A 26,600-nucleotide genomic window follows, 5' to 3' on the forward strand; every position below is an offset into this window, starting at 1 on the left:
GTTTAACCTCCACCGATCTGCCCCGATAACAAAGACTAGTCGTCGGTAAGGTTTTGTGTCAAAAATATCGAGGGCCCACACTGCCTGAAAGCTCTCTATTGCTTACTTGTACGACCAATCCTGGAAAATGCCTCCTTGGTTCTCATCAGTTGACTTGGAACTCGAGGATCGAAAGTGTTCAGTGCAAGTTTATCAGGATGGCATTACGTAATCTGCAAAATTTCTCACCGTATTTTGATCGCTGCAATCTACTGAGTTTGGACACTCTGGAACGCCGACGAAAAAATCAACATGCAGTTTTTGTTGCCAAGCTAGAGGTCGACTGCTCGAAGCTTCTCTCACTGTTGAATATCTGAGTGCCACCGAGAACATTACGAAGTGGTACCCTTCTCCAACCACGATATCATGGGACGGCATTCGGTTACAACGAACCACTTACTTCAATGATGCGTACGTTTACGGCTGTCGATGAATTATTCCAATTTGGGGAATCATCTTCACACTTTTTGGCACGGATTAGAAACGCTTGAATTTTTTAGTTTTAAGCATGTTTTCATGTAGACAATAGTCAGATAAATAAAATTGAATAATAATAATAATAATAATGTTCAAATTAATCGAAACACTAATTTGACCATGGTTATCCTCGTAGATTACAACGTGTTTCCTGAATTTTTTCACTAAAAATACATTGCAGCCAATTCGACCGCCTTTGCTACAGCTGCGCTCATGGCTACGCATTCAGTCTGTAACATAGTACAGCAAAGTGCCATAATTCTGCGCAGCGCGTAATTTTGCCAAAATTTTGCAGTATATTACAATTTAATCTAAATTTATATTTTTCCAATGCACAAGTGTTTAACACCTACCTTCATGTACAATTCAATTAAAATTATATACAATTTATAAATATTTAAGAAATTTACAAAACTGGTACTTATAATCATTCAGAAATCGCAATTAAAATTAACTTTCTTCTACTTGCTAACTTGTTATTTATTCAGACCTATCCGCAGCATTCGACAAGTTGAACCATTCTATTGCGATTGCTAAACTCGGCAGGCTCGGTGTATGCGGTATAATCTTCTGAGTTGGATCGTATCTTACCGGTCGCCAACTAAAGGTTGCCATAGGAGTTAGCAGATTAGCTAGCTTCTTCGTCACATCAGGTATACCTCAGGGAAGTCATCTGGGACCGTTGATTTTTATACTGTACTTCAACGACGTGCATCTGGTCATCGAAGCTCCTCGGTTATCATATGCAGATGACCTCAAAATCTTCCTACGAATCCGCTCCTTTCTGCAACGTCAGCTGAATGTATTCGCTACTTGGTGCAGTTTAAACAGAATGGTAGTGAACCCAGCCAAATGCTCCGCTATTACGTTCTCACGAAAACAACAACCGATAATATTTATCTATGACCTGCTTGGCTCGACAATCGAATGCGTGAATCAGGTGAAAGACTTAGGTGTGATCTTGGATTCTCAGCTATCATTCAAGCAACACATTGCATATGTCGTCGATAAGGCGTCAAGAACTTAAGGATTCATTGTTAGGATAGCTAAAAACTTCACCGATATCTACTATCTAAAACCTCTCTATTGTTCACTTGTTCGATCGACGCTTGAGTATTGTTCAGCGGTTTGGAACCCAACCAAAACAACGAGGCCGAGATAATGAAATCTGTTCAACGGCGCTTTCTTCGTTTTTCGTTACGTAGATTGCCTTGGAATGATCCGTTTCGATTACCCTGTTATGAATGCCGTTGTTAACTTATGGACCTAGAACCAGTGCTGTTGATTTTCATGAACTAATACAACCATTCAATCAATTCTGTGAAAACGAATTCTCACATGACCGTAATTTGAAGGGCCCCTTTCTCATTCAAAGCTCATCGTCACTGTCAATTGAGTCACTCACTATCATTTGATATACGACAGTGGAGTATGGAAGAAACCCAGCAAAATGGTCCCGAACAGACAAGTCGACCCGATGTCGGATCAATGTAAGGCAAATTTAAGGTAGATATCGACCCAAAGTCGTGTTGTTGTCGGGTCAATTGTGGGTTTATGTCGGGTCAACATCGGGTTGGGGTTTGGTAGAAGTCAGGTTGGTGTCGGGTTGGATTAGCTTTTTCGCTGGAATGTCGACCAGAGCTCCGTTTATGTGTAGGTTACACTCAATTGAATGATATCAAGCGTTTCCCAAATGAGAATGATCCATGCCTTCGTCAAATGACTAAGCAACTGATATCACCTATTCGAAGGAGGTCCCCTTTGATAGCGGATAGCTGATTTTCTCATTTTCATCAAAAATGTACAATTGATTTCGAGAATTTACACAAACTTTTTTAGTTTTTTAGTTAGGTAGGTTCCGATTCTACACATCGTAGTTTAATTTTTATACCTGTGATCTTGACCTAGGGGATGAGTACTTAAGGGGGTTAGGTTTTGATAAGTTCTTTAGTGGGAATGACACTGATGAAGACTGCACATTGTAGTATCTGTGTAGTGGAATTAAATGGAAGATAACCTTTACCTTTTATTTAAAGCATTCCGCTAGCAACCCAATTTCATTACTTCATCCACAGAGATGCTGAAGATGTTTTTTTAAAAAAAAATGTAAACAATTCTAAGAGACTTAACTACCAGCGGGTGCATCTAGGTAGTCCTTTGCTGCTGTTTGCATGCGGCTATTGATGACGATGATGATTGTGAGATTGAATGATTTGATAATGACCGATCACCGGGGTAGAGATGTACACTCGAAATAGTGGACTTGGCCAACGAGCTTCTACTATCGAGAGCGATTCACCTCACTTAATACCGGAGTGAAATGTGGGCATCGACAAACTAAAAGCACAATTGCGTATTATCATGAAACTCGGGGTCATGACCGAGTCACTGGTCCACTCGATACGGAATGACATGTGCCATTATCGTCGAAATTCAGAAATTATTGACGATATTTTTTATGGTGGAATTTTAGAATTTCCGTCATTCTCCCGGTTTTCTCTGGTTAAAATAAGATCCCAACGTTTGCCCTGTAATTAGCTGTTTGCAGAACTGTGCCCATATATAAGCATGGTGTGTTATCCATGACATTGAGTGTGAACAAGGCGTTTTCGTGGAAACAACCTGTTGAACATTCAACTATATGCTACATCAAAACAACCCGTGCTGCATTCCTCTTGCATCGTAGTAGCACGTTATCTCCAAGGGTGACTGACGTTGTTACGGGGGTTTGTTACTTTTACAAACGGATTTGCTTTTTCAAGACCGGCATAATGGATAACTGGTCAGATAAAAAAGTTAAATCAAATTTTACAAAACCAAAGGCTACCTTCAAGTCAGTTAAACTTAACGAGTTAGTGAATTACATATTTCAAGTATACTTTGGAGATTTCTATAAGATTTACTTAATTTTAGTGATCGTAAGAAGCGGATAGCCGCTCGAACTCAGAACCTTCCTCGACCGTCACCGATCAATATTGAAGAGCTTATTGAAAAGCGAATTAAAAAGTTTAGGGATAACAGTTTCGTATTCTTAACGTATGCATTTTCGAGAAGTAGTGAACGTTTTGGACCTTATTTATTTCTGTAAGAGAAATACTTAAATGTTTTTGGAATCGTGATTCTTAAGTGACTTTTACTTGCAGTGAAGTTCCGTTCAGCAAAGTTGACAAGCATGAGTACTACACAGTTAGCCGGCATGGAATCACCTATTGGAGCGACACGGAAAACCAATTTAGCCAGTTGAGCGAGTGGTTGGCTGACTACGAAAAATATAAGAAGATCACGAAACTGAATTTCTTTGGAAACTACCGCTGCATAAAGGTTTTTCGTCAATGGCGCCAGAACGTCAAATGGGCTAAATACGAAACTGCTCGACAGACGTTGTCCGGTAGTTTGTTTCTTGTAATGCCGCGATTGGCAAAGGCGCTATTGTACATGAGAGAGCAGTATGAGCAGTTGATACATTTTCGATTTTTCGATGTTTCTGTGTGTGAAAATTGGCACTTGCCGTATTTCGTGGAAACTCAAATGACGACCTTCGAGCAGGTTCGCGATTTGCTGTTCAATTTGAACCAGAAGATGCGTGAGGTGCTGTGTAAGTAATGAACTTTGTACTTTGTGTCGTTTTGTGGTTCATGAGTTATCAGTAGTTAATTAACCCATCGTATTATTAAAAAAGGAACAGGGTACCACATCACACATAGTACGTGATTCATGTTTCTTTTATTCTGCGTATGGTTTTCCTTTTTTAGTAGTGTATAATTTGCCAAAGTTTAAATAGCGTTGAACTCGCTCGCAAAGAGTTTTTAGAACTAGTACAACGTCGAAAGTTAGAACATTTATCCTAGCACTAATTTTAATTTCTGTCACAACAACACGAAGATGGAATAGGACTTATAACTTGAAATAATTGTAGGAACCAATTCTTATACACTGGCCAGACTTATGAGTTATAATATGTAACAAGAAATCTAGTCTGAACTAAACATTAGAAATTTTTTTTAAACTTGTATAATATGCACGTTATGAACTCTAAAAAAGTTAAATAGCTCGTCCTCATTATCTTTAAGAGCTTGAGCATTCCAATTCAAAATATTCAATGATTTAAAATCCATTACTGGATTTCAAAGTCATTACGATATTGTTCGCAAATTTTACTCCAGTTTCAATAGCATCAAACATGGAGTTAGTTTTTAGCTTATCAGTAATCATGTCAATTAATGATTTCTGTAAAAAAAAAAATCATTTTAGAAGCAATAATGCTTTCCAAGTCAAAATTATCAAAATTTCCGTTAGAACTATATTGGCTTGTATTATGATTTCTACCATCTGCAATAGCAGCATAGGTAGTTCCCTTTACTCGCTGAACATTGTTAATCGCGAGGGGAGCAGGTATAGATGAAAAATTTGAAGCAGGGGTGATATCCTATGGGTACGAATGTAGAATTTGTTCCTAGCTGACCGTTGTTAACAGCAGAGGAATTTTTACCTGGTCGGGGACGTGGAGCGTTTCCTACCTGTTGCTTAGAACGAGATTGTAGAATCGCTTTGCAAGTCTTACATTCCCAAAAATTGGATTTGTAGTTTTCACCACAAATTGAACATTTGAATTTCTTAGGATCTTCCTTAACAGGACAGTCGTCTTTTGCGTGAGAAGAATCACCACAATTCATGCATTTAGCTGGCATGTAGCAATTTTTTGTTCCGTGACCCCATTCCTGGCACTTACAGCACTGGGTGAAGTTTTGGAAATTTCTTCCAGTCTTCCTGAAGTGTTCCCACTACACTCGGACATGAAGCATAGGGCTAGCTTTTTAAGGCCTTAAGGTTGTTTAGTTTACTAGACTTGAAGTGAACGAAATAAAATCATTAGAAATCCCGTTACGCGAATCGCCAGGACGGGGTTGATTACTTGGACTGGCACAACTCCAAGTAATTTTGCCAGTTCAGCTTTGATCTGATCCAGGGATTCACCACTGGTCAGACCTTTCAAGACAACTTTGAACACACGTTCAGTTTTTGTGTCGTAAGTAAAATATTGGTGCTGCTTCTCAGTAAGATACTTGAGAAGATGTTTGACTCCGTCCAAGGTTTCAGCCAATACACGGCATTCACCCCGACGGCAAATTTGCAGTGAAAACTTGGATTTAACGAAGTTCAAAAGTTCCGTGCAAAGAGCATGGAAATCGGAAGGTGTTATCATGATAGAGGGAATCTTTTCCTTCTTGGCATTAAGCCGGGAAAGTTTACAAGATTTTTTCCTGGATGATGGATCATTCTCATCATCCGTGAGCAAATCAAATGGATTGCTCAAATTAATTTCATCAGAAGGGGAATCAAGATTTTGCCCTTTTTGCGTTTAGGCGCCATGGCGTCAGTAAAACGTTTTTCCAAATCGACTTCCATGCAGATAAATAAGAATCTGAAGGATCTAAGAGGAATTTTCCAAATCAATATCCAAGCAGGATTACCTCGGCGTCGGGTAGGGTCCAAACATGGATCGAAGAATAAGAGTCGACAAAGGTAGAAAATTTACAGGTATAATGAGCACTGAAAAGTGCTGTTTAAATTTGTTTTTGCTTTAGGTAACAGTAACACGTCCTTCAACAAAAAGCAAAGAGATCAGCACGCGGACTGATTACAAAAACAATCATTCTGGCATTAAATGTTGATGTCAGGAAAACGCCATATTGTTAAATGTCCAGAATTTACAAATTTCTGGCAAATAGAATAATTCTTAAGCTTCAAAGAGTAGATTGACCTTTTTGCAATGTTTTCCTAAATGTTTCCAAACACGTAACAAGACTACCTAGAGAATCATAAGTCATATAAAAATGTGTGTGTGAATTACTAAACACTAGTTTTGGCATTAGTGTTACAGCTTTTGTTCTAGAATTGAACGAAATAAATTTGGAAAGGAATGAAAAATGTGAAATTTGATATAAGTCGTATATCCACTAGGGCAATACACTGGCACACTTACCCTATTAAGTTTAAAACGCCATCATCATCGCGAAGGATATTTCATTATCTTAGTTACAGATCAAATCTGACCTGCAAATAGTTGGAGTTCAGATCAGCTGGCTTCTCCCTGTCTGTCTCAAGGATCCAGTATTGTTTGGACCCATTCGATAAAAAGTTCCGGATCCTAAGAATATGTCTCGACAGGTGGTCCATATATGTACATCGATGACTTCAGAGAGATAAAAGAGGAATAATGTAGGACGCATCACAATCCACCCAGCATACTCTACAAAAGGAACCTCAACAGTAACCAGGTGACCCAACTACAAGTAGCCAAAGCGATAATGAGTAGCAAGATTTACTAAGAAGCAGAATTCTTCTGCGTAGGAGACATCCTTTCTACAAGGCTGGCCTCCATGCACAACCAGGCTATAAGGACTGTAGCAGGACTTTTCTCATGCACACCAACGGCATCCGCATGCTAGGATGCTACTTTTCAAGTATCTGGTAGCGAAAATTGTTTGTAAAAGGGCTATCTGCCTTCTAGAAAAAAAAAACGACCAAGAACGACGAAGTCTTCCTCCTCGAGTAGTGGAATAGTTTTTAAGATACCTCACCAACATGGATCACACTCTGAGACCGCAGTTCACTAAAACAAACCCAAGAGCAGAGTTGGTAACTAGATTAAAAAAAAAATAAGCTCGATTGCGTGCAAAATTTTGGGCTCCACGTACACAACGCCAAATTACTTAAAGGTGGTTTTCAGCACCGCTTCGAAGATGGGTGTTCCGAGGACCAGGTTTAGTGATGTTAGACTCATACGAAAGCTTGATATTCTTGACTACCCAACCCATGCTAAGTGTTCTCAACAGCTGCCATATTCCTGACGGCCACCACCCCGGTGCTTAAAGTCATATGTGTACTGACCGACTCCGCTGACGCCCTTGTCAATCTTATGATATCAGATCAAATTGTTCTTAGAATACGACATACTCCTTAGTGACTTTGTATCAGTGGTAGTGAAAACGAAACGTCTGTCCAAATATAGCATTCTGGCCAGATATTTATAAATAGATATTGATATTTCCTTCCCCTACACACTCCCTGCTCATTACTTTTTGGAAAACATTGATTTATCAACAACAAAACAACACATTTCCATACATTTCCTTTGATTTTTACTACCATTCTTCCGTGAGCTCGTGTTTTAAGAAAGTAACCATGAGTGATGTGCATGATTGAGATGAATACAATCAAATGTGTTGCCGTATAGTGATGAATAGTACAAACTCGGTGTTTTGCCACATGGGCAATACTGTGAGCTACTAGCACCTTCTGCACTGTGGATATTCGCTTAACAGTACCATGCAGATAGGAATTTCATATGATATAGGACTGTTATGCTAATAGCGATAGTTCAGAATAATAACATCAGTGAGTAAAGGCGACGTCCTGTATCCGCACATTCTAAGCAACTCGTTTGTCGCATATCACAGAAACAGGCTTGATTACATGCATTTTAGCTGTCTGTGTTGCAAAAGACGTTTCAATTTTCAGCCTGAATACCATTTCAGTCTAACGGCCAACTCGGCTTAATAACCCAGCACCTTGGAATAGCTAACTTTACCCAGAATTACCTTTTAATCCTAACAAAATCTCTATCATTCAATTTTTTTCAAAGATGATGCTTGTACCAACACCCTAACCGACCGAGGTTACTCGCCACACGATGAAGCATTGAATTGTGCAAATAAGAAAAAGCTCAAGGATATTATGAGTTTTACAGAGCGAGCCAACAAACGCAAATTATGTGCACTGTTGGCAAGATTTCTAGAATACGCCGACCACATGATGATCAATTTGCTACACCAAATTCTGAGCGAGTCATTCCGAAACCTTTCGAACGTTTTCCATGGATACGATTCGACGCAGTCTTCGGAAAGAACTCCATTTATGTCAGTTGAGTTGTTACTGAAACCGACAACCATCGCTGTTGATCCTTCGCGGGAAGTTGCTGCCTCTTTTATGGAACAGATTTGTGTCATGGTCAGTCTTGTAAGTGGTCACCGTAGTGGACATATTTTCTGTGATAATCGACTGCCTTTGCTTCCGACACTTGCAAAACAAACTATCAAATTACAGTACCAAACTAAAATGTCATATGACAGGCTCTGTCATACGACACTTTTGCCGAAGACCGTCACGAATGTATGTATTTTAGTTTTTCTCATAATAAGAGCTGCTGATGTTGTGCTTGTGTGAATTCTTAAAATAGCAAACAACGATGTCCTAGTAATAACATTTCTGATCAGAAGTGGTTTAATTTACACCAAATCGAGGAATTAGAACGAAATCACACATGTCATATGATAGTTATTTGAAAATTTTCTTTTTGCCCGAATGTTGTTCTACCGTTTGTGTTGTATAAGAGAGCCGACGGTAGAGCATGAGAGTACGAATAAAAACAGACTGTCGCGCATGACAACGAAGCGAGTGTCGTAAAAAACGTCAACAGTTTCAACCCCTGGTCATGGTGGTGGAGTCGACGCGACGTATTGTGCGCTTTCAAAGTGATGCTTACTTCAATATTTTTACGGAGTATGTTTTGGAAGTTAACTGTAGCGTGGTTATTAAATTTTCTTTTTCTTTACAACAGACCAACGATTATGGGCCGACAGGAAGATCGTCTGTGTGGAAACCCACCAAGCTTCAATTTCATTATTGATAATGATTTCGAGCTTCTTGACAATATGTGAGTTGAAATTATTTGAAAACATGCTTGTAGTAAAGTACAACCCTTTATTTCTAGAAAATCCATTCACACGAATCTCAATGAAGCCTACGACATGGTTGATAAATATATCTTTAGATTCGATAAGATCCGCGATAATTACCAGCAAGCGCTGGCAATGGATAGAGACCTGATTAGAAATGAGACTGAGTTGGAAAAGTTGAGGTTGTTCTGCCAACGGTACAATTCGGAAATGGCAGAACTTGAAAACATTCAAGAAACCCAACGACTCGGTCTGGTGCAGGTTAAGCAGGTTACGTTTCGTGAAGAAATCATTCCCGTTTGCCAAGATCTTTTATCTGTCCTAGATGAGACTTTACCGAGGTAACTGGGTTCAAACTTGTTGTCTACATACAATTATTATCTAATTTGATTTTATTATAGGCTTGCCCTGGAGAAAATCAACTATGTCAATCAGAAGGGCGAAGAAATTTCAACTAAGCTAATGATCGTCCCGGAGGAAACCAGTCAGTACATATATTATTTCAACTTCCTCGAAGTATGCCATGAACAAGTGGAGAACTTAGAGAAAGAGCTGAGCTACGCCTATGAAGCGTTGAAGATAATGAAAACTTTCAGAATACCCTTTAGAGATGAAGACAAGGATAAGTACCTTGGTTAGTGATGATTTTCGTCGAACGTTACGATATTCTTGTTAATGATGTGCGTTTTTTTTTTCTACTAGATATGGAAGAACTAATGGTGCATATTAAGGATATCATGGGTACCAAACGCATCCAGAAACGGGACATGATTAACAAGTTCGATTTGTGCTTACATACAGACATAGCAAAGATCTTCTCCGAAGTGGAAGAGATAAACGAACAGGTACTTCAAGAGTGGCTTTTGGATAATAGCTCCGATCCAGCACAGATTCGTGACTGTCTTATAGACCTTTCGGAACGGCTCAGTTCGTGCCAACGCAAGGCACAAGAATACAGAAAATATCAGAAAGAGTTCCGATTGGACGTTACTCGGTTCGATAAGCTGGACATCGTGATAAACGAAGTGAAGCTTCGACAGACCCTGTGGGACGGCGTTCAGCAGTGGAAGGATAGCTTAGAGCTATGGAGTGAGATCAAATTCTTCGAGCTGAACGTAGAAGAGGTGGAAGCCTTAAACAACAAGATTTTGAAGAATTGCGCCATGCTCGATAAGAATCTACCGAAAAATGACATTATTCCTAAACTAAGACTAGAAGCAGAGGTGTTCAAGGAGAAAATACCTGTGCTATCATATCTTCGCAATCCAGCACTGAAAAATCGCCATTGGATTAAAATAGAGCAAATCCTAAATAGGCATTTGGCTGGCGAAGAGGAAGTTTACTTACATACCTTCGAAGATGCTAATGCTTTCGAGGAAGAGATTGCAAACGAGCTAATGGAGGTAGCTAATATGGCTAGTGCCGAGTCAGGACTTGAAACATTGTTGAATAAAGTGGAGAATGCTTGGAAGGAACTGGAGTTGACTGTAGTCAGCCATAGGGAGGCTAGAGACGTGTTTATTCTAGCTGGAACTGATGAAATTCAGACCGTTTTGGACGAATCTAGTATCAACATCAGTACGATAGCTGCATCGAGGCATGTCGGACCAATCAAACCGAAGGTTGATGATTGGTCCAAACAGTTAGATCTTTTTTCACGGACCTTGGATGAGTGGACGTTCTGTCAGCAATCATGGATTTACTTGGAGGCCATATTTTCTGCACCAGACATTCAAAGACAACTTCCGCACGAAACGCAGATGTTTCTGCAAGTTGACAAAAGCTGGAAAGATCTTATGCGGCGTACACAGAAGTCACCGATGGCTTTGAGTGCCATGACAGCCGAGGGGGTTTTGCAGCAGTTGCAGATTAACAATGCTCTTTTGGAAAAGGTTACCCGTTGTTTGGAAGCCTATCTCGAAGTGAAACGCATGGCATTTCCAAGGTTCTACTTTTTATCTAACGATGAACTGTTGGAAATTTTGGCCCAAACAAAAAATCCACATGCAGTACAACCCCACTTGAGAAAGTGCTTCGATGCTATAGCTAGAATTGAATTTGGCAAAAAAAAGACCGACAGTGGAGAATCAGTAATGACTAATGATATTATTTCTATGGTATCTCCGGAAGGTGAGCGCCTCACCTTTGGAGTTGGATTGAAGGCCCGTGGAGCCGTCGAAGACTGGCTGTCCAAAGTAGAGGAAGCAATGTTTTTGGCAGTTAAAAGGTACATGCGACTAGGATACCGCTGTTATCCAACGAAAGACCGCTCGTTTTGGATGCAGGAACATCCTAATCAAATCGTTTTAACAGTATCGCAACAACAGTGGTGTGCTGATGTTCACGAAATCCTTGACGGAAAGGGAAAAGTCATCAAGAAAATGCTAACGTTCAAAGATAAGTTGGTGAAGAATCTGTCAATTTTAGCATCCATCGCGAGAACGAACATATCGAAGCTGGTGCGCAAGGTACTTTGTGCGCTTATCACTATCGATGTTCATGCTATGGATACGGTTTGTCATATGATGGAGAAGAAGGTTAACAAATCGTAAGAACTGTGACATTAATTTTAAAATAATTAAATTACAAAGGGTTATGTTTTAGGTCCGACTTTGAATGGTTGAAAATGTTACGATACTACTGGAATTCTGAGACAGAGACGGTCGAAACAAAAATGGCATCATCTAACCAACCATATTTCTATGAATATCTTGGAGCGGGCGGAGTTTTGGTTATTACGCCCTTGACGGATAGATGTTACCTTTGTTTGATGGGCGCATTGCAGATGGATTTGGGCGGGGCTCCAGCTGGTCCCGCAGGAACGGGAAAAACCGAAACAACCAAAGATCTTGCCAAAGCTTTAGCAATACAGTGCGTTGTGTTCAACTGTTCGGACGGCCTGGACTACAAAATGATGGGAAGGTTCTTCACCGGTTTGGCCCAATCGGGAGCGTGGTGCTGTTTTGATGAATTCAATCGAATCGATATCGAAGTACTTTCGGTGATTGCACAGCAGCTGATTACAATTAGAAACGCCAAGGCGATGCAAATAAAGCGTTTCATGTTCGAGGGCCGAGAGATCAAGTTGAAACCGTCATGTGCTGCGTTCATTACTATGAACCCCGGTTACGCTGGCCGAACAGAGCTTCCTGACAATCTTAAAGCATTATTTAGACCAATTTCCATGATGGTACCGGACTATGCCTTGATTGCCGAAGTTGTTTTGTATTCCGAGGGATTTGAAGCATCCAAGGTTTTGGCGAAGAAAATGGTTCAGATGTATAAGCTCTGTAGTGAACAGTTAAGCCAGCAGGATCACTATGATTTCGGAATGCGAGCCGTGAAAAGTGTCCTTGTAATGGCAGGGGCACTAAAGCGAGCTTCACCCGATCAACCAGAGGAGATTACATTGATTTGTGCGCTCAGGGATTCAAATCTTCCAAAATTCCTGGCAAATGATGCAGTTTTATTCAATGGAATATTGGGAGATTTATTCCCAGGCATCGAACTACCCGAACCGGAGAGAGGTAGTTTGCAAGGAGCCATAGAGGCCTGCATGGAGCAGAACAATTTACAGACTGTCCCGGAATTGATTCTCAAAACACTTCAGCTGTATGAAACCATGGTTGTTCGTTGGGGCGTTATGCTGGTCGGTCCAACGGGAAGTGGAAAGACAACCGTGTTGCATACGTTGGCATGTGCACTGGAAAAACTGTACAATGATATCGTCGACGGGCATTACTACAGGCCGGTGAACATACAAACACTTAATCCAAAGGCCATCAGCATGGATGAGCTGTATGGTTTTGTGAATTTGGCAACCATGGAATGGAAAGACGGTTTGCTAGGTTTGGCTATTCGAGCTGCAGTTAATGTTCCTGGTAGGTATATACACCCATATTCTTGTTTTCGTTCGAACCGTATTTTCCATACAAAAAAAAATTTTTTGTATGGAAAATACGGTTTGAACGAAAACAAGAATATAGGTGATAGTTTAGAATTTCGGGGTTCTGTGCCGCAGCTATTGAAATCAAGTTTCACTTTTTTTTTGTATAGGAATCGTTTTCGATATGCACTTGATTTAGTAGCCTGATTTTTACAGAAAATAATCCGCTGATGATACTATTCTATCTGATTGTGAAACATTCGATTGTCATTTTGTTTACCAAGTTGAATCCTATATTACCTACTAATTGATTTTACAATACGGTAGACTGTTTAGTTAAATTACATCTACTGAGCTCACATGCTGCACCTAGAGCATGTTTGTTTTTCCTATCCTATTGGGGACTTTTCCATTTTTAGTTACTTTTGGGCGAGAATTTTCTAATACGGAATAGCTATAAAAATCTAGAATTAAAGGTTGTAGGTATTCCCAGAGGAACTCATGTTCGATGTTTTTTTATATTTTTTCTGCAGACGAAGAGCATCAATGGGTTGTCTGTGATGGACCGGTGGATGCAGTTTGGATAGAAAACCTGAACACCGTGCTAGACGACAATAAGATGCTGTGTTTGGCCAACTCCGAACGTATTAAGCTTACAAGTTGGGTACATATGATATTTGAAGTACAGGATCTGTCCCAGGCTTCACCTGCTACGGTTTCGCGCTGTGGCATGGTATATCTGGATCCGTTACATTTAGGATGGACCCCGTTAATAACATCATGGTTGAATACGGTTGAGGAATATCACCTGGATCCGGATTTGAAGGAGCACATCCACTTGCTATTCAATCGTTACTATGACGAAATGGTCAAGTATATCAATAGGAAATGTCGATGGAGCATCCATCAAGTGAACGTTAGCAAGCTATCGATGATGACAACATTGCTGCTCATACTTTTGAAGCAGACTCAAGGAATCAATCTAATGGAGCGAGGAGATGCGAAAAATTATGTATGTAAATTGTTTACATGGTGCGCTCTCTGGTCGTTTGCTGGGAACTTATTGGACGAATCGAAAATAGGATTCGAAAAATTACTTAGATCATTGTTCCAGGAAAGTGATGCAGCACTGTAAGCTACTCGGAAGGTATTAACGACATGTTTTTACATTGCTGTAATTTAATTTTTCAGGTTACCCGAAGGATCATTGTGGGACTATAGGATAAATCCGGTCATAAAGACTTGGGAAAACTGGACGGCTGTTCATCCGCAGTTCGAATATAATCCTAATGTTGCTTATTTTGATCTGCTTGTCCCGACTCTGGATACTACCACATATGGATACGTAGCCGAAATGTTGTTCCGAGAGCAGTATCCAGTCCTGTTTACCGGTGACACTGGCGTTGGCAAATCTGTACTAGCTCGGGACATTTTAAACAAACTGATGAAGGAAAATGTGATTCCCATTTTCGTTAATTTTTCTGCACAGTCAGAAAGCGCGCGAACCCAGGAAATAATTGAATCGAGATTGGAGCGCCGCAAAAAGACTTTGTTGGGAGCACCCATTAACAGAAAGATTATAATATTCATCGATGACGTCAACATGCCAAAATTGGATGTCTATGGTAGTCAACCGCCGATTGAACTACTTCGTCAATTTCTTGATTTCCATGGAGTTTACGATCGAGATAAGATGTACTGGAAGGATATCGTTGATGTTACTTTAGGAGCTGCATGTGCACCTCCCGGAGGTGGCCGTAACATGCTGACACCTCGATTCATCCGACACTTTGCATTGCTGTCCTTACCGACACCTAACAGCGACACCCTGAAAACTATCTTCAAAGCAATTCTTATTGGATTTTTGAGTGATTTTAGCATGGCTATACGACCACTCGCGGAGCCAATAATAGAAGCAGCCGTTGCCGTATACGAAAGAATTTCAGAAGAACTTCTACCAACACCGAAAAAGTCACATTATGTGTTCAACCTACGCGATCTATCCAAGTGCGTTCAGGGCATCCTACAGGCTGACACCTCGGCGTACGTTAATCCGATCCAAATGCTTCGACTGTTTTACCACGAATCAATGAGAATATTCTACGACCGATTAATATGCGAAGAGGATAAATCGTATTTCAAACAATTGCTACAGGATTGTTGTGAAAAATATTTCGAAACGACCGTAGTTCATCAAGAGGAAGCCGTTCTCTTCGGAGATTTTATGGTTTTTGGTCAAGCACCGGAAGACCGCATATACGAGGAAATCAAAGATTCGAAAAAACTTAAGGGTATTTTGTTCGACTATTTAGAGGATTACAATTCAACTGGAGGCAAGGAAATGAATCTTGTATTCTTCGGAGATGCAATCGAACATATTGTCCGGTTGGCTCGATTACTCCGATCAGAGCGCGGAAATGGACTACTAGTTGGTGTATCCGGAATGGGCAAACAAAGCCTCTCGCGATTGGCTGCTCATATCAATGGTTACCAGTGCAATCAAATCGCTCTGCGGCGAGGGTACGATCATGCGTGTTTTCATGAAGACTTGAGAAAGATCTACTGGATCGCCGGCGTTTTGAATAAACCAACCGTATTCCTGATAACAGACACTCAAATTGTGAAGGAGGAGTTCATGGAGGACATCAACAATATACTTAATTCTGGAGAGGTCCCTAGTCTGTTCGAAGGAGATGAATATGAAAAAATAATACTAAACGCCCGACAACCCTGCATTGAAAGTGGGCATTCCAACACGACAAGGGACGGAATTTTCGAATTCTTCATAAAACGTGTTCGTGCAAATTTACACGTGATATTGTGCATGAGTCCCGTTGGTGACACGTTTAGGCGACGGTGCAGAATGTTCCCTTCCTTGGTTAATTGCTGTACGATTGATTGGTTTGTAAAGTGGCCGGCAGAAGCGCTGCTGTCTGTGGCAGTTGGGTCACTGAAAGAAGTTGCTGAGAATGAGGTGCAATGCAAGCATCTATCCCAAATCTGCGTAATGATGCACGAAAGTGTGGAAACCATTTCGGAAAGGTACTACCGCGAAATGCGTCGCCATTACTATACCACTCCTAGCAATTACCTGCAATTGCTAAATCAATACCGCGTGTTAGTGCATAAACGTGTAGATATAATCCTGCAGAAGAAGGACCGGATTGCAAATGGGTTGAGTAAAATTCTGGAAACGAATCTTGTAGTGGCAGAGATGGGAGAAGAATTGAAGCAATTTGTTCCTATCTTGGACGAAAAGTCGAGAAATATGAAGGAACTGTTGGCGAAACTAGACAAGGATAATACAATAGCCGAAGGCGTGAAGAGAAGCGTAGCCAAAGATGAAGCAGAAGCCAAAATCAAAGCAGCTGAAACACAGGAAATAGCTGACGAAGCAGCCAAAGACCTTGAAACTGTCATGCCAACACTGCAAGCTGCACAGGATGCACTCAAAGCGCTGAATAAAAATGACATAAATGAATTGAGGGTATTTCAAAAACCTCCAAAAGTAGTACAATTTGTAATGGAAGCGGTGCTTATTCTACTAGGATCAAAGTAAGTACTTTATGTTAAGCAAGAAGCGAGGATGTTAAATGATAATTTTTCAACAGAACCGATTGGAATTCTGCCAAAGTTGTGATGGCTGACGTTAACTTTCTAAAGAAGCTTGAGGATTACGACAAAGAGCATATATCCGATTCTATACTCAAAAAGCTTAAGACATATATTGAGCATAAAGATTTCCAACCTCCTGTAAGATATTTTATGGCAAGACGAAGTCGAACTATTGTTGAGTAACATTTGTATACTTTTAGATTGTCGAAAAGGTGTCCAAAGTAGCGAAATCAATGTGCCTGTGGGTAATAGCCGTAGAACGTTACGCCAAGGTGTACAGATTGGTTGAGCCCAAAATCAAACGTCAGAAGGATGCAGAGGAAGAGTTGAATCAAGTGATGCAGCTTTTAAAATGCAAGCAGAACGAATTGGCCGAAATCGAAGCTAAAATATTGATGCTAATGTCCAATCTTGATGAGAAGAAACGTGAGATGAAAGTATTGCAGGATCATAATGATCTGACAACTGCACGGTTGAACCGCGCTGGTCGTCTAACATCGGCCTTGGCTGATGAGGAGATTCGTTGGCGAGAGACCGTACAGGAGTTGACTGCGGAACAGTTTGCGGTTCCTGGTGACGTCCTGGTAGCATCGGCGTACGTAGCATACTTGGGAGCATTTCCGATGGATTATCGACGGGAACTCTCGAGAGCATGGGTTGAAGAGTGCCGAAGTTTGAATATTCCAAGCAGTGACAGCTTTAATTTGGTAAAAATTTTGGGTGACTCATTCCAAATAAGACAGTGGAACATGTTTGGATTGCCGAGAGATGAGATTTCCATCGAGAATGCAATTATTTCCACCCAAGGTGGTCGATGGCCTCTGATGATTGACCCGCAAGAGCAAGCCAATCGCTGGGTACGCAATATGGAAGCAGAGAACGAACTCAGGATCATAAAACTAACAGATGCGAATATGATGCGAATTCTGGAGATTTGGTATGTGGCTAGAGGGGTACTCAATTTGGCATAACGCCGTTGGACATCGATCATTTGGCATAATGGTCATTTTGGCATAAATGCGAAAAAACGCGACTTATACCGATAAATACTTCTTTTTTCATGAACTCTTGTACTTCAACGGAATATGCAAAAAACAGCTCATGATTATCATGTAACGGATGTTTTCCCTTCCTTTGAATATGACATGTTCTTTCATATTTCTAGATGGAGCTGGAATTAGGGCGTAACAGCTTTTGTAAACAATGACTTCTCTCGATGATTTCTAGGAATTCAAGGCACTCCCACGCAAACCAACATAAACATCAGATAGGGGAAGGTGATGTTGATTTGCCTGGGCGAGCTTTGACTTTCTAGAAATCATCGAGAGAAGTCATTGTTTACCAAAGCTGTTACGCCCTAATTCCAGCTCTATCTAGATTTGTTGAAGAACCGATCATGATTAAAAAAGCAGTTAAGATCGATATACATTTTTTTTTCTCGTATTTATGCTAAATGGCAATTATGCCAAGCGGCAGTATGCTAAATGGAGTACTCCCGTGCCTAGAAGTTTTGATATTGGGATTCCAAAAAAAAAATACTATTATACCCCTTTATTCCAGTATCAGACAGGGAACGCCCATGTTAATTGAAGATGTGCAGGAAACACTTGATCCCGTTTTAGAATCTGTACTACTGAAACGAGTCTTTGTCCAGAACGGAAGGCCGATGATCAAACTGGGGGATGTCGATGTCGATTATGACCATAATTTTAGACTGTACATAACAACAAAATTGGCGAATCCCCACTTTTTGCCTGAAATTTGCATTCAAGTTAGCCTAGTCACCTTTTTGGTGTCCAGGGGTGGATTAGAGGACCAACTGCTTGCGTGAGTATAATAGCTTAGCTACGTATATAGGGGGCTGTTCATTAACTACGTTGACAGTTGTTTGGGATTCTTGCCCCCCCTCCTCCTCCTGCGTAGACAATTGCCCATACACAATTTTTAAAATTTGTATTAGCCGTTGATTATTTCCCCTCCTCCCTTGTCTTCTAGATGCTTGTTTCAAATCAACTTTACCTTTTCAGTGATATCATCAAGATCGAACTACCGGAGATGGAAAAACAGCGCAGTGATCTTATTGTTAGGATAAATGCCGACAAGCAGCAGCTGTTGATGTTGGAAGACAAAGTCTTGAAGCTTTTGTACAGTTCCCAAGGTAACATATTGGACGATGAAGAACTTATGGATGCATTGAACGAATCGAAGGAAACATCAATTGTCATTGCCGATCGGCTGGTCGAAACGGAGAAAACGGAAATGACTATTGCCGCCACTAGGGAAAAGTATCGGATTCTTGCGTCACGTGGTGCAGTTCTGTACTTTGTCATATCGTCTTTGGCCGAAATCGATCCCATGTACCAATTCAGCCTACGTTACTTCTCGCATGTATACTGTTCGGTGATTGCCAAACCCCATGCAAAAATGAACCTTCCTGAACGGTTGAGCACACTGCTGGATGACATTACTTTCACAGTATTTTCAAACATTTCACGAGGATTACTTGAAAAGCACAAATTGATCTACGGATTTCTTCTGGCTGTGGGAATATGTAAGGAATCCGACGAAATTACAGATGACCAACTACATTTCATTTTAAGAGGTCCCAGTAGCAGAAACTTTTCCGTCGAACAAAAGCCTGGCTATGTTACGGATAATCAATGGTTTAGTTGCAAATACTTGGACGAAGCTTTTACGGCCTTCTCCGGATTGTCGAAGTGCTTGCATGAATCAATAGTGGTGGAAATTGAAGATTACAAGGAGAACCTAACACCTGCGCCGAAGCCAAATGAATCTTCCAAGGAGTGGAACGCTCTATTGACTCCAGCCGAAAAACTCATGGTTGTTGCTGCATTGAAAGATGAGAGTTTGGTCATTGCCATCACCGAATTTATTCGATTCAAATTGGGTAAACAGTACACGGAACCTCCAAATAATACAACCTTACCATCGCTGTACGAAGACATATCGCCGCTAACTCCACTTGTGTTTGTCCTATCGCCTGGTTCTGATCCAATGACGGCACTCATCAAATTTGCCCAGGACAAGGAGTACGCGGAGAAACTATTCTCCATCTCCTTAGGTCAAGGCCAAGGCCCAGCAGCGGAAGCGCTGATTGTAAATGGAACCAAACTGGGTCACTGGGTGTTTTTGCAAAACTGTCATTTGGCCACATCGTGGATGGAATCAATGGAACGAATTATCAATAACATTGCAATGGGTTTGCAACCGGCTCATGATGGTTTTCGACTTTTCTTGTCATCAATGCCCGTTAAAACGTTCCCTATAAGCGTGTTACAGAATTCGGTGAAAGTTACGAATGAACCGCCAAAAGGTTTGCGTGCCAATTTGATTCGATCGCTGAATGATCTTGATATGGGAAGCTTTGAAATGCATGTACTCGGTCAACGTTGGAGAAGCATGGTGTTCGGTCTTTGCATGTTCCACGGCATCATATTGGAGCGACGTAAATTTGGCCCTCTTGGCTGGAACATAACATACGAATTCAATGAAAGCGATAGGGAATGCGCATTAAGAACGCTGGACATATACTGCGAGAGAGAATTAAAAGCGCCCATTCCCTGGGATGCATTGGAGTACATCAACGGAGAGATAACCTACGGAGGCAGGGTAACAGATAATTGGGACCAACGTTGCCTGCGTTCTATTTTGAAAATATTTTCGTCAGATAGAGTGCTTTCGACTGAGTATCGATACAGTGAAAGCGGCCTGTACTATTGTCCCGAAGCACGAAATTTGGACGAATACAAAGCCTTCGCCAATAGTTTGCCCATACACGATCCTCCGGAAGTTTTTGGAATGCATGAGAATGCCAACATTATTTTCAACCGAAATGAAACCAGATTCTTTGTAAATACACTTCTGAATAGTGTAACTGGAGGAGATTCTTTGACCGAAGCCGCTTTAGCAGCAATGGACAAGATATGCTTGGATAAGACTCACACTATCCGTGCAGCAATTGCGAAAAGTATCAACAGCGATAACCCGTATCCGGATTTAATGAAAAGGGATAGTAAAAATCGTATTCCATCACTGACGACAGTCCTGTTGCAGGAGATTGAAAGGTTCGACAGACTGCTGAGTGTGATTCACAGCAACTTAAATGACCTGGAGAAAGCCATACAAGGGTTCGTCGTTATGTCGGAAAGTTTAGAAGCAATATATCGTGCATTCACGAACAACCAAGTTCCACAACTATGGCACAGTAAGGGGTTCCTATCGACAAAATCACTAGGCAGCTGGATATTCGATCTGCAGCAACGCATAGAATACGTACAATCGTGGATCGATGATGGCTTGCCGATATCGTCATGGATTTGTGGATTGTTCTTCCCTCAGTCTTTCCTGACTGGCACTCTGCAGACCTATGCGAGAAAAAACGACATCCCAATAGATACATTGCGTTTCGATTTCGATGTCATGACGTGCACGTTAAATCAGCAGGCAATTTATGAGCGTCGGGCTCGTGGACAGAAGGTAGGTTGTATACCTAGGATAAGTGTGCCAGTTATGGCACTATTGCTTCAGTTTTTTGTCCAAGGGCCAACATCAAATTTGAAACATTATATACCATAGCTACCAAAAAAAATCCATTAGTACCGTACCAATGACGCGTTCATCTAGATAAAATTGATAAATAGTTGATTTTTAGCGATATGCCCAGTCTTAGGTCCATATAGCCATTTTCCCTATTTGTTAAAATTCGGTAAAAAATAAATAAAATAGGGGAAATGGCTCTAATGTTGGCCTATGGATCTAAGATTGGGCCCATCGCTAAAAATCTGCTATTTATCAATTTTATCTAGAAGATGAACGCGTCATTGGGACGGTACTAATTGATATTTTTGGCCGCTATTGAAAATTTAGTCGATTGCTGAATTTATGTATGGGCTCAGATTAGGGGCATTCAGGCCGACATTACATCCATTTCCCCTATGTTAAAAAAGGAAATTTCGTAAAAATCAACATGTTTTTGGTTTTCCGCATGCAAAATAAAATCTCGATCTTTTTTTACTAGCAACATCTGTTGCGAAAATCAACCATGCTATTAACACAGACAAACATACATAACACATTGAATATTTTTCAATATAAAATATCGTCGCTAAAACACTATCGCCATCTATTGAGTATACTGTGATGTGTAGTACGTTGAACAGATGGCAGTATTGTGTAGACGTCAAACGCAAGGGTTAATGACTATGCGCTCCACAGGTAGCGGTACTACCAACTAAAACATTTAAATTGACCGTTAAATTCGTGTTCGATGAACAAAGCGGCCAAAAGGGCCGCCGCAGTAAAACCACCGACAAACCGACATGAGTGATCATACAAAGTATCATCAAATTTCTGATCAAAGCACAAAACTGACATCTGCCACCGTGTTCGCGAAAAATTTGTATCCTAGCCACGAACACACATACATTTAGTATGTGTGTTCGTGGCTAGGATACAAATTTTTCGCGAACACGGCGGCATGAGTTGGTTCGTGTCTAATCTATTCCGGGCAAAATATTTTTATCAAGATAACAAATTTCTATGGTTTTTCCCTCCCCTTGGCTAGTTTTTGCACCTTGATGCTGGTGGGCGGGCTTCATTTCATGCTTTTTAGTGGAGTGTTGGAGACGGTAGGTTTATGGCCGGCGTTGCTGGCTCATGCCGCGATAGAATGGCGCCATGGGCAAGCAATGGGGATTACTAAGCTTCCCCCACAGAACAGAAGGAGAAGTGCAAACAAATCGGTGAATCAAAAAGTGTTCGTTTTTCTGCCCAACAAGCGATGTGTTGTGGTAGCGTTCCACACGGGCTTTCTATGTGCACTCACACTATCATAGCATGCTGCCTATCTTAACTGCAGGCAGAAGATGCCTTCAACCGCTAGGTGCGCTAGTGTTCGCAAATGACAAGTGGAGCCACTTTCTGATCCAAAGTTCCACTCCTGTGCTTCCCCTCTCTGATAAACCACTGCATGAGAGAACCAAAGATCTAGTCTAGCAGTGATAGTATCACACTTGTTACTCCTTCGATTGAGAGCCGCGTCGTAGTACGCTTACGTATAGGCACTGACGTTGGGTGTGATACTGGCGGGTTTTACCGCAAATCACTCTTAATTTATTTAGTTTTACGCAGATAGATTTATTTGGGTTTGCAAGGGAATTATACTATTGAAATATTTCAGAAAGTGCCGAACGGTGCTCCTTCTATTTGCGTGACAAGCTTTCATTGTTGTTTTCATTGAAGTATTACTCAGGAAACAATGTTAAACACCATTTTTGTACATGGTATTGTAACTAATCTTATATGTGCTTCATTTTGATTTGGGATAAGTGTTTGAACTATGACTCGGGATTTCCACTGTGGTGTGCTTCTATTGTGACATACCCATATGTATTTTTGTGGTGCGACATAGTGGAAACGTGAGAGCGTAATTGGAACATTTACACTATACAATATACAATTTAAAATTAGCTTGGAAAGTTACTTCAAAGTGAAGCATTTTAGTCACTTGAAGGTGTCACCTGGGACGAACAAAGGTATAATTAATATATGTCAAAGCCAGAAGTACTTGAAACACGTTAAATTTAAGTTTAAAAGCATGGGTTATGATTGTGTAGGTAGATTAGAGATTTCAGTTGTTTATTAAATAAATTTCAATTAGAGAATTCAGAAAGTTAATTAACATAAGAGATAGGACGCGGGGGGTCCGCTTAGGGAGGCGACTAACCTTTGAAGTTGTATAATAAAATCTTCCTATTTAGTGTATTTGTTAATTACAGGCAATGCTAATAGCGAAAGTCATATCTTCAACCAGACGCTTACGGACTAGTCAAGTTTTAGGAAAGATGTGTTAAATATGTTGATAGGTTTGAAATAAGAATTAGGATTGTTGTGCTTTAGGTAAGGTATGATGTGTCAACAAAACCCTTTTGAGCAAATTTTCAGACATCAAAGCTATTGAGTGATTTATTGAAAGACATTGCGTTGCGAAAATTGACAAGTCATACATCTAACATAGTAGTAGTAGCAGTGCCGCATAATCTTATCATAATTGCTGCAAATAGTGCTGGAGGGGCCGGCAGGGCTGAATACGGATCAAAACTAACATAACTACTAACACTAAAATGATCCCGGAACTAACACTTATCCATTGCACTTTTAGTTATATATTAGTTTTATTTTTCTACTAAGTCCTCTATGCTTCTTTCTATTGTTTGGATCAAGTACAACTAAAATACTAATCTACCTTTATGTATGTATTACTCCCTTTTAACCCATAATGGCTTTATGAATGGCGAATCATATGACGTGAGACACGGGGATTTCAATTGACTAAGGAGAAGGAAAAGAATAACTTCGAACAGGATATCAAACAAATTCAGGACCAATCCAAATGAGACCAGAAATCAACAAGGCATCGGGGCGTTATATACTCGGAGAGGTATTTGATAAATAATCTAAAAGTGGTAAGTTAAAATCATAGTGGAGCCAAGGATCATGAGAGGTAATTGTCTATAATTCATTAATTAGTAGAAATCTCGATAACTTTTTCAAGGGAGCGTATCGGCTTTTGTAGGCGGTGCGTTTGGTCGTCGATTTGGCGTAACTGATGGTTCGCCCACGCATGCTAGCACTATCATCAGATAGGGAGATTTTCCTCTACCTGGTAGTGGTGTTGGTAGGCGTGTGCGAGCTGCCGGTTGCGCCGGATCGACGATCGGATACATTGTTTGCAGGAGCTGGTGCTTCCCTTTGAAGAAGTAATCGAGAAACAACCATATTATCCTGTAATTGATATTACAAGACTGGGACAAAAATCAACCTTTAAAAAAAAAAGAATGCGCAATTATACTATCAAAACTATTTGGATCAGCACAAAAACAACAGTGACCAAACGGGCACCATAGCCTAGGAACGTCTGTGTGTTGATTTAAAATAGAGGCAAAATTTATCAATAAAAGGGGTCCAGTGTAGAGTTTAAGCAAGTGCTGCCACTGGATCACTACAAAAAAAAATAACAAATTTCTATGGTTTTGACAGATGGGATCGCTGCACATTTGAATCCGCCGTTATGGATTCTCGATCAAGAGTTAAGTTTTAGTTTCATGTCGGTTTGTCGGTGGTAAAACTAACGTTAAATTTGATGAATTGAAGTGTATGTTTCAAAAACTTCTAATAAACAAAACATGAATTTGTTTAATATATGTAACGGCCTAACTTTAAGATGTTGCACTAAGTTTGGCAGCAATTTTAGATTAAATGATCAAAAATGCGGACAAAAAATGTATAAACAGAATTGAATGTATTTGGTCAACAAGAGCAACAGCTAACCTACTCCGAACAATGTAAGTTGCTAACAAAAGATTAATCGATAATTGTTGGTAGGCTTTTATGATTCTGCACGCTTGATTTAGTCCATATTTATAATTTGTAGGAGGTCTAAAAGTTTGCTAGCATTAAGGATTTAGATCTCCTTTATAGTTACGCCAATGAATACCCTCCAGATTCTATGCATTCTGATAGTTAGAGATTATTTTATGGCAGTCATCGAATTCGTATCATATTTCAACACGACCATTATTAAACATCTAAATTTATTGATATATTTACAGAGCAATTCATTGTTTGAAGACCTGAAAGTTCCTGATACCGGTATTCTGATTCACGGACTTTTTATTGAGGCGGGCAGGTGGGACGTACGAGAGGGCGGACTGTGTGATGCAAAAGTTGGAGAGCTAATAGCTAGACTGCCAGTGGTTTGGCTGAAACCCTGTGTGGAACTGGAGATAGGCCGTCGCTATGAAGCGCCACTTTACAAGACCAGCATCCGGGCAGGGGTGCTCTCTACCACGGGTCATTCGACGAACTTTGTTGTATCTATTCTACTGGACACGAAAAAATCGTCAGAATATTGGATACTACGAGGCACCGCCCTCGTTACTTTAATAACCGATTAAGGCAAGTGGGTGCTTTTGCTTTACACTAACGACGTAAATGACTTACCTTATTTCAGACTGAGCAGAGTATCGATGTTCGCTTCAACTTCTTTGACAGCTTTCACTGCGTGTGCCGTGCTAGTTATCACTTCGTGAATCATCACTTTTTGTATTGTCCTGAAAATAAAATACTTTTTTATTCCTAAAGTTGTAGTTTATCACAAAAATATCCTTACTCTGCTTTTATGTGCAGTGCCCTACATTCGGCATTCTTGGTTTCAATGTTATTTTTTTGATACGGACCCGTTCTCATTTCAGCGCATAGATTCATGAAGTGCACTTTGCGGTTTTTCAGTTTAATTAAATCTTCTGTCAATTTCCGTTTTTCAGCTTCCAATTCAAGCATTTGCGAGTACTCCTTAAATGGCGGATTAGCTAGATTGTTCAAATTATTATTTGTTAACTTTAACACCTTGTCAATCACCGGTTTGGTCAGTGCCGTTATTCTAGCTTCGAGATGTTCGTTTAATATCATCCGATCGTTATAGTTCAACTCCACATTTCGAATACGGTCCAATCCTGTGAAAAAGTTGTTACTCGATTAAATAATTTACTGTCGAATTGTTCTATTTTTTTTTTTCAAAAAAATTATTCCAACCTAGAGGCAATGGATTGTCGTATTTGTACATGCTCAGTAGCGCTCTATCATCAACGGAAATCGGCGACTGTTGTTGCTTCAGTATTTTGATTATCAACTCGGTTTTGTGCCATTTCTGTAATTCATTACGAAGCTCTTCCGTAAAGGACGAATTTAAATCACTTTGATTGAGCCGTACTTTAGTTTCGTTCATATTTTTACAATATTTTTTTATTAAACTAATTTTGTTTAAA

At 40.3% G+C, this 26,600-nt stretch overlaps 2 protein-coding genes across 4 annotated transcripts; one reads left to right on the forward strand and one right to left on the reverse strand.

The window, feature by feature from the left end:
* The first annotated feature begins 3,275 nt into the window (after window positions 1-3,275).
* On the forward strand, window positions 3,276-25,730 carry Dhc16F (Dynein heavy chain at 16F). Its single transcript, XM_065231113.1, has 17 exons — window positions 3,276-3,367; window positions 3,430-3,600; window positions 3,660-4,111; window positions 8,162-8,520; window positions 8,996-9,078; window positions 9,137-9,232; window positions 9,290-9,595; window positions 9,656-9,888; window positions 9,957-11,802; window positions 11,859-13,135; window positions 13,674-14,271; window positions 14,332-16,695; window positions 16,752-16,893; window positions 16,956-17,692; window positions 18,316-18,582; window positions 18,783-21,252; window positions 25,386-25,730. Exons 1-17 carry the CDS (start codon window positions 3,288-3,290, stop codon window positions 25,728-25,730), a joined length of 11,826 nt encoding a protein of 3,941 aa, XP_065087185.1. The 5' UTR covers window positions 3,276-3,287.
* Window positions 25,568-26,600, reverse strand: LOC135708929 (uncharacterized). Of its 3 annotated transcripts, none has more exons than XM_065231110.1 (4): window positions 26,368-26,600; window positions 25,946-26,288; window positions 25,777-25,886; window positions 25,568-25,655 (listed from the first exon to the last, which is right to left on the reverse strand). In XM_065231110.1, the coding sequence occupies exons 1-3, from the start codon at window positions 26,558-26,560 to the stop codon at window positions 25,778-25,780; spliced, it is 645 nt and encodes a 214-aa protein (XP_065087182.1). In that variant the 5' UTR covers window positions 26,561-26,600; the 3' UTR covers window positions 25,568-25,655; window position 25,777. The 3 variants fall into 3 exon arrangements, with proteins under 3 accessions (XP_065087182.1, XP_065087184.1, XP_065087183.1); XM_065231112.1 differs by having other exon boundaries at window positions 25,630-25,713; XM_065231111.1 differs by lacking the exon at window positions 25,568-25,655 and having other exon boundaries at window positions 25,701-25,886.

The sequence above is a fragment of the Ochlerotatus camptorhynchus genome, unplaced genomic scaffold (assembly GCF_037179485.1).
Source record: "Ochlerotatus camptorhynchus isolate MF236.1 unplaced genomic scaffold, CSIRO-AGI_Acam_v1.1 ptg000342l, whole genome shotgun sequence".
Taxonomy (NCBI): domain Eukaryota; kingdom Metazoa; phylum Arthropoda; class Insecta; order Diptera; family Culicidae; genus Ochlerotatus; species Ochlerotatus camptorhynchus.

Bases quoted from the DNA above. Each gene is read 5' to 3' on its own strand.
- LOC135708929 (XM_065231110.1), bottom strand. From the start codon at position 26,560: ATGAACGAAACTAAAGTACGGCTCAATCAAAGTGATTTAAATTCGTCC. The intron at 26,289-26,367 runs GTTGGAATAATT...ACTTTTTCACAG, and splicing joins CGACAATCCATTGCCTCTAG to GATTGGACCGTATTCGAAAT. The intron at 25,887-25,945 runs GTAAGGATATTT...TTTTATTTTCAG, and splicing joins GCACTGCACATAAAAGCAGA to GACAATACAAAAAGTGATGA.
- Dhc16F (XM_065231113.1), top strand. From the start codon at position 3,288: ATGGATAACTGGTCAGATAAAAAAGTTAAATCAAATTTTACAAAACCA. The intron at 11,803-11,858 runs GTAAGAACTGTG...GTTATGTTTTAG, and splicing joins GAGAAGAAGGTTAACAAATC to GTCCGACTTTGAATGGTTGA. The intron at 17,693-18,315 runs GTATGTGGCTAG...CCTTTATTCCAG, and splicing joins ATGCGAATTCTGGAGATTTG to TATCAGACAGGGAACGCCCA.